Source organism: Amphibalanus amphitrite, unplaced genomic scaffold (assembly GCF_019059575.1).
Source record: "Amphibalanus amphitrite isolate SeventyFive unplaced genomic scaffold, NRLGWU_Aamphi_draft 001244F_arrow, whole genome shotgun sequence".
NCBI classification, from domain to species: domain Eukaryota; kingdom Metazoa; phylum Arthropoda; class Thecostraca; order Balanomorpha; family Balanidae; genus Amphibalanus; species Amphibalanus amphitrite.
Window position 1 is genome coordinate 54397 of NW_024882737.1, and position 7643 is coordinate 62039.

At 49.5% G+C, this 7643-nt stretch overlaps 1 protein-coding gene across 1 annotated transcript; it reads right to left on the reverse strand.

The window, feature by feature from the left end:
- Positions 1 to 412: 412 nt before the first annotated feature.
- On the reverse strand, positions 413 to 5989 carry LOC122371441. The gene has a single exon (XM_043347780.1). The coding sequence runs from the start codon at positions 5707 to 5709 to the stop codon at positions 763 to 765; it is 4947 nt and encodes a 1648-aa protein (XP_043203715.1). The 5' UTR covers positions 5710 to 5989; the 3' UTR covers positions 413 to 762.
- Between the last annotated feature and the right edge of the window lie 1654 nt (positions 5990 to 7643).

Here is a 7643-nt window from a genome sequence, read left to right on the forward strand (position 1 = left end):
TGATGAAAACTAACATGATATTCGTGATCAGCCCCCTGAAGACCCTCATAGCAGCCACACTTTACGACGTTCTAACATGGGTCCCGATTTTCCCGACTTTTGGGTCATTGACCTGACCTGGAAGGTCAACCGATGACCTAGGACCTTAAAATTGGGTATTATCGGCTTCCTCTCTTCACGGGTAACACGCTCGTATTTCCCGCAAAGCTCTAACTCGATCAGGGGCGAAACGGCAAAGGGGGTGGTCCAACGGACCCCTCTTATACGTTCGCGGCTGGCAAAACACTAATACGGGCGAGGGTTAAAGGTAGTGTGCCAGCTTTCTTGGACCGTATGGAGTTAATGGCCCAGATAAGGAGAACCGGATTTTTAGAACTTATCCATACCTTCAAAACTCATGGAAACGTTGTAGCAAGAACGGTCGCGTTACTTTACATTGAATCGTATTTCGACGTAATTCGCGGAGTAAATCAACTTAAAGTTCATTCAGCCATTTATGTAGTGAATCACCGTATTATCATCACAGCAATCTCACCCCCATCCCCCACTTCAACCCTCATTCACAGCCATCCATTGACCTAAATACATTTCCCATACAAATCCCGCGCAGTATCCCAGCGGGCTCCTTCCTCCGGACAGTAACAGACGTAAACTGTAACATTCTCCCCCCGGTGAAATGACAATTTCACTCAATCCGTTCCGATAGAACACAGTGGCATGTGCTGACCGGCATCCTTGTAGGAGTCTCCTCAATCCTGAGGCCTAGCCGCACTCCAAACGATGCAGCCTCTGTACAGGCCGCGTTGATGTAGTGCCGTCTGCCCTTCGCAGGGTCGCGACTCGTGTCAGTCCATCTCTGCCTGGATGAAGCTCAACTATCCTTCCCATTGGCCAGAGTGATCGGGACTGATACGGATTTTCTCTGATGATTACCAGATCTCCGATAGCTGGATTGCTTCTTTCTTCTCGGGGAGGAATCCGCAGCTCTCGCAAATATTCTGTGTGCCACCTTTTCCATAAATGAGCGAGAACCTCACGACAATGTATCCAGCGCTTCCTGAGCACTCGGCTCTGGCTCTCAGGCTCAATCAAACCCGGGACATCGGGCTCGTCCAGTGCAGGGACTTGTAGAAAGTCCCTTGGAGACAGTGACCGAAGGTCATCAATGTCCTCACTCAACGCCGATAGCGGTCTTGCATTTATTGCACCTTCTATGCGGCACAGCAGAGTTTGCAGATCTTCAAATGAGAGCATACTCTTATGAAGCGTTCTGCGCAGAGCCTCTTTCGTTGTGCGCACGAGTCGCTCATAAAAACCTCCCCACCATGGAGCTCGGGGTGCGTTGAATTTCCAGGTTACTCCGGAATGAGCGAGGTGTGCTGCTGCGCCCTTGAAGTTTGTTGCGTTGTCACTTGTCACCGTTTTCGGCATTCCTCTTCGTGCGGCGAATCGATCGAAAGCTTGTAAGAAGTCCCTTGTAGAGAGGCCTTTAACCAGCTCTATGTGAACGGCTCTCACTACCGCACACGTAAAAATGACAAAGTATGTCTTGACGATGTTGCCGCCGTCTTTGGCGAAGATAGGTCCTCCGAGGTCCACTCCGAGCTGTGAGAAGGGGGTTCCGCTAGACGCTCTCTCTCTTGGAAGGGGAGCTGTTTCTTGCGTGAACGGCTCTGCATGGAAAATACGGCACCTTGGGCATGCTCGTATAACCTTGCGAATCGTTTGTCGGCCTTTTGGTATCCAAAACCTGTCACGGATGGAGTACATCGTTTGCTGCACTCCCGCATGACATAGTTCCACGTGTCGCTCTTGGATCAGCAGCCGAACGTAGTGATCATCATTCGGCAGCAGGATCGGATGTTTTTCGTCTTCGTTCAACTTCGATTCTTGTAGTCGTCCCCTCGCCCGGAGGATTCCGTTCTCCAGATATGGGTTTAGCTCGTAGATGTGTGATGTCCGAGGTACGGCCTGATCTGCTATCAATACTTCCCGTTCTGGTCCGTATGCTGTTTTCTGTGTTTCCAGTATCCACAGTTCTTCTGCTCGGTTGAGCTCTTCTGCAGTCAGATCGCCCGTTGTCGACGGCTCCGTCTTCCGGGTATTGGCCAGGAATCGCAGCATCCAAGCTGTCACCCGGTGCAGCCGTTTACGCGAACTGTAGTTCTCTGCAGACATAAGTGATCCGACACCTGGTTCCTGGCTCGCGGAGGAACACATGGTGATCACGGGCCCACTTTTCCGCTCCTCCGCTCTGCACTCGCTGGGTTCGTAGGCACGCTGAGGAGGCCATTCTTCCCTTTCTTCTCGGAGCCAGCTGGGTCCCTCTTGCCAGAAAGGCTCGCCAAGCTTGTCTGCGGATGCTCCTCTGGACGGCAGATCGGCTGGGTTACACTCGCCTGGGCAATGCCTCCACTTTGCTGGTGGAAACATTTGCTGGACCTCAGTTACCCGGTTGCTGACAAACGCCCCCCAGCGGCCAGGATCACTTCGGATCCAGGCCAGCGCCACAGCAGAATCAGTCCATAGAAGGACGTCCTGAGGTTTGGAGGGCAGTGATTCAATCACGTAAGCCGTTAGTCTCGATCCAAGAACGGCGGCCATGAGCTCCAGGCGTGGGATAGCCATGGGCTTACTTGGCGAAAGCCGACTTTTGCTCATGATCAAGCGCGTTTCAGGGCTGGTCTTACCGCATGTCCGGAGATATACTGCTGCAGCATAAGCAGTCTTGCTAGCGTCGCAGAACGTGTGGATGGTGAACTTTTCCACGTTGTTCGAAACGTACGGTCTGGGAATGCGAAGTGCCTCGAGAGACCGAAGACCATTCAGCCACTCGAGCCAACTCCGCCTTGACGAGAGCGGCAGATCTTCATCCCAGGCTGTACCGAGGGTCCACAGCTCCTTCAGCAGCATCTTGCAACGCATGGTGAACGCTGAAATAAGACCCAGAGGGTCGTAGACACGAGCTGATAATCTCAACACGTTCCGTTTTGTAGGCCGTAGCTGCATCCCCAAATCATATAGATCTTTGCTCTGAAAGATGAGCTGATCCTCGTGCGGTACCCATCTCACTCCCAACACTTTTGTCGGCTCTCCGTCACTGGTCGTTAGAAGGATACCTGGCTCACTTGCTCGTTTTGCCGTGTCCGAGCTTCCTGCCACATCGATGCTTCGGTTTGACCTCCATTTTGTTAGGTTCATCTTTGCCGTCGAAAATACTTCCTTTGCTTCTTGGGCGAAGACCTTTGCTTCTGATTCGGTTGCCATGCTGGTCAGCAGGTCATCGCAGTAGACGTCACGTTTTAGTCGATCAGCCGTGTCCCTCAGTTCATCGGGCTGTCCTTCAAGATGTCGTCTTATGACAGCCTGTAGGAGGAATGGAGATGATGCTACACCGAACACCACCCGCGTCATCCTATAGGTGGTCACTTCCCCGTCCGGCGTTCGCCAGAGAAATCTGGTGAGATCACGATCTTGATGATGGAGTGCCAGCTGAAGGAACGCCTTCTCAATATCTGCTGACACCGCCACCATGTTCAGTCTGAAGCGAATGAGGATGCCGGTGAGGTCTGCTATCATGTTGGGTCCCGGCAAAAGCATGTCGTTTAAAGACCTAGGACTTCCTGCTGATGCATCGAAAACGATGCGGATCTTGTCACCTTTGTATACAGCATGGTGCGAGAGATAGTGCACCGGTCCGTCGGGAACCACCGGGGCGGGTTCAGCAAAACCCATCTCTATGTACTGTCGAATGGCTTGATCATACTCCTGCCGCTTGCCAGAGCGGTCGAGAGATGTCTCACATCGTTCCAGTCGTCGGTGTGCGACGTCTTTGTTTGTAGGGAGCTCATCGAAATCCGTTTTAGCGGGCCAGCGAACTTGGTATCGTCCATCTGCGTCCCGTGTGCATGTTCGTTCGAAATGTTCGACGGCCTTGTTTTTGTCGGCTTGCGTCTCACTCACTTTCGATGGGAATGTCGGTGGTTCTATGCCGATGGTTTCCAGCGCCCACAACTGCTCGATGTCCTCTCGGAGAGTTCCAGTGTGAAGAAACAAGACCTGCCCATTCGCAGCTGTTCCATCGGCAGCAGCACGTCCTCCTAGAACCCATCCAAATATGGTTTCCCACGCCATCGGGCCACGCTCTCCGGTCTTCACCTGCCCATTCACGACATCTTGATAGTGATCCATACCGATCAGTATGTCGATATCTCCTGATTGCCACCTAGACGGACAGTCAGCTAGGGTCAGGTGCTTCAGATGTGGATAGTCGTTCAAGTCCACTGACTTGACGTTGACGGGGCCACATATTTGCTCAGTTTCCGCTGCTGTCAGAGTCACAGACTTGGTCGGGTCACTGCAGTTCATCAGTTTGATGGAAACAGAGTTCATCGTTTTGTGGGTTATGCGATCACCACCGAATGTTGAGATCGTTCTGCGCTGGGTTCCAAGCCGCTGACATTTCAAATCCCGAGAGAGAGATGTTGATATAAATGACTGGTTTGAACCAGTATCAAGGATAATTCTTACGTTCCTTTTGCCAGCGGGTCCGACTGCCACCGCTCTAGCTGTTTGGAAAAGAACTTGTTCCTTCTCTTCAACCTGGGACTGAGCAGTCACGATGGGTGCAGCTTCCTCTTCGGTGCACAGCAGGCGGTGATGTCGCTTTCCGCACCTTTCGCAGCATTTCACGTTGTTACATGTTCGTGCAATGTGATGAGGACCTAAGCAGATGAAGCAAGCTCCGACAGCGAGAAGCCGACGGCGCCGCTCGTCCACCGAGAGTGCTTCTGCCTTTCTGCATTGTGCCGTCTCATGCCCGAGCGTGCAGAACGCGCATTTTTGCGCTCTTGCCGATACCTGAAGGGCCGCTGCCGAAGGCAGCATGGTCGTCGTTGGCTGTGTCGAAGTTTTCCAGCTGCGCTTCTGGATAGCCTCCTTTTCCGTTGCGCGCAGTCCGTGCAGGGTTTGTCCACTGGCCGTTAGATATTGTTCGGCAGCGCTGGATATTTCTTCTAGTGTTTTATGGCCGTTTCGTTTCAAGAACAGCTCGAGTTCCTTTGGGCAGCTCGATAGAAACTGTTCAATTAGGGTCAACTGTTTGAGACCATCGAAAGATGTCGGAAACTCACTCAGGGACATCCATTTATCCAAGTATGTCGACAAACGTGTTATGTACTGCTCCGGTGTCTCGTCTTCTTCCGGAGGCGATTCCCGCAGACGTCTGCGAAAACCGTCAGCAGTAAGACCATACCGCTTTAGCAGTGCTTCCTTGAGGATCTCATAGTCATCAGCCTCGTCTGCACTCAAACGATGATAGACTTCCAGAGCCTTTCCAGTGAGCAGAGCGCTCAATGATACCGCCCAATCCTCTCTGTTCCAGTTGTTAGACTGGGCGATTCTTTCAAATCTTGTCAGGTATATGTCCATGTCACCATTTTCTTCAAATGGAGGGAGCTTTGGAAGCTTCTTACTCGTTCTTGTACCATTGCTGGCCATCGAACCATCCAAAAGTCGCAGCTTTTCTATTTCAAACTGTCTTTCCTTCTCTCTTTCCTCACGCTCTAGTTCCTTTTCTTCACGCTCCCTTTCCCTTGTTAGCTTTCTTTCTTCCCGCTCCTGATCCTTCTCATATTGCTTCGATGCGAATTCTAGAGCTTCCAGTCCGGATAAGCCTTGTCTTGTCGCTAATTCTACGTATTTATCCATTTCGGTTTGCCCAGTGTCCTGTCACGGTCACCAAATATGTAGCAAGAACGGTCGCGTTACTTTACATTGAATCGTATTTCGACGTAATTCGCGGAGTAAATCAACTTAAAGTTCATTCAGCCATTTATGTAGTGAATCACCGTATTATCATCACAGCAATCTCACCCCCATCCCCCACTTCAACCCTCATTCACAGCCATCCATTGACCTAAATACATTTCCCATACAAATCCCGCGCAGTATCCCAGCGGGCTCCTTCCTCCGGACAGTAACAGACGTAAACTGTAACAAACGTCTTAAATTCTTCAAATTTTGAGTACCCCAGTGCGAAATTCGCCCCGACGGGTTGTCGGTCGTACCCCAACCACATTTCACACCACTATGAACAATAAATGCACACACTGAAATCGCTATTACCGATATGCTCATCCAATCAAGTTTCGATAAACCCGTTCATCATCATCTCCTGCGGTTTCGAACACGCCTGTTAGGTGGCTTCTGATGCTCGTCGAGGTCGGAATTTCCAAATACGCGTGGTGCGTCGGGCCGCGCGCTCTGACTTCGGCCAAGAAAAATGCGTCAGCTGATCATTGTCATTTCTGCCACTTGCGTGTGGTGAAATGGGGTCATAACTTATAAGACGGCTTTTTCATATCAATTATTTTACATAAAATCATATTTCAAACCATAAATAATGTTCGACAGCCAAATAAAAGAAACAATACCAATACGGGCTTACAGTTTAAGGCTCGACATTGTGTTGTCTACGATTAGACAGCTGATAACTCATTCCCGTACGTCGTATGGTCGTAACACTATAATGACCTTTGCTTATTGTCACAAGTGCGCCGCATTCGCGATTGTTGCCCGACGCCTGTTTGCAGGTGAGCCCACTACAGTTGTTATACATATCTAAAAACCGAAAAACTTTTAGGCGAAAAAGGCACTATTCCAGGCCCATTTTTGATTTTTTTTTGCGATATTAGGTAAAAACAGAAGCTTCTTATCCTAGGAAAAATAAAATGGGAAATCTTTCAAAGGTGGCACACTACCTTTAACATTAGTTTTCAGTTGAGATAGCCAAAATGGGGTGCAAAATGCACTTACCGGTTTTGGGCACTCACAACATCGAGAAAAGTTTTAATTCAGAGATATTTAATTTCAAAGTTGCAGCACTTTGAATTCAGAGGGGCTTATGCATTTGAAAGCCCCCTCTGAAGTTTAGGCGTCAGCACAGATCAAGCGATTTTAAATTCTTATCCTAACATCTTTGTGAAGCAGTGGTGGTATATGCTGTTTGCTCGTAACATCTGCCGCACTTTAAAGATACCGATTACACATCAAACAGGCTTTCTGAAGAAAAGGTTCATTCTCAGTACATCAAGCAGGCCTTTTGATGTGCTAAAAAAAAAACATACTAAATTACTGCTTCCAAATGACATCATAGGAACAGCAAAGGCACCGAAAAATAAACAATAGTAATTGTTTAGCCCGCGCACCGCCGGGGGGGGGGCGGTTAGCCGCTCCCCCCCCCCCCACCTAGGTTTTTCGTGAAAAGCGGGAAAACCGCAGCGCTACGCGCCGCGAAATTTGGTATGACTATTCTCTCATCAATTTTACACATGGTGTACAAGTATCCACCTCCTAACTTTTAAGGTCAGGTCACCAGGTCACTTCGAATGACCCAACCTCAAGTCACTTTTTTGCAACTTTGTCATCATGTTAGAGCTACAGTACATGACGGAGGCCTTTGAAAGTAGCAGGATGTTATAAGGTCATTGGTAGCTACAATTAGTATATCTCTAGTATACAATTAGTATATTGAATTTTTTGACCCCTGTGACGTCATCTTTGACCTGACATGAAAATTACCAAAGTAAAAATTGTAGACCTTGTCCGTGCGTATCCCATGCCGTTTACCGCTTGTCGCTATC

Bases quoted from the DNA above. Each gene is read 5' to 3' on its own strand.
- LOC122371441 (XM_043347780.1), bottom strand. From the start codon at position 5,709: ATGGATAAATACGTAGAATTAGCGACAAGACAAGGCTTATCCGGACTG.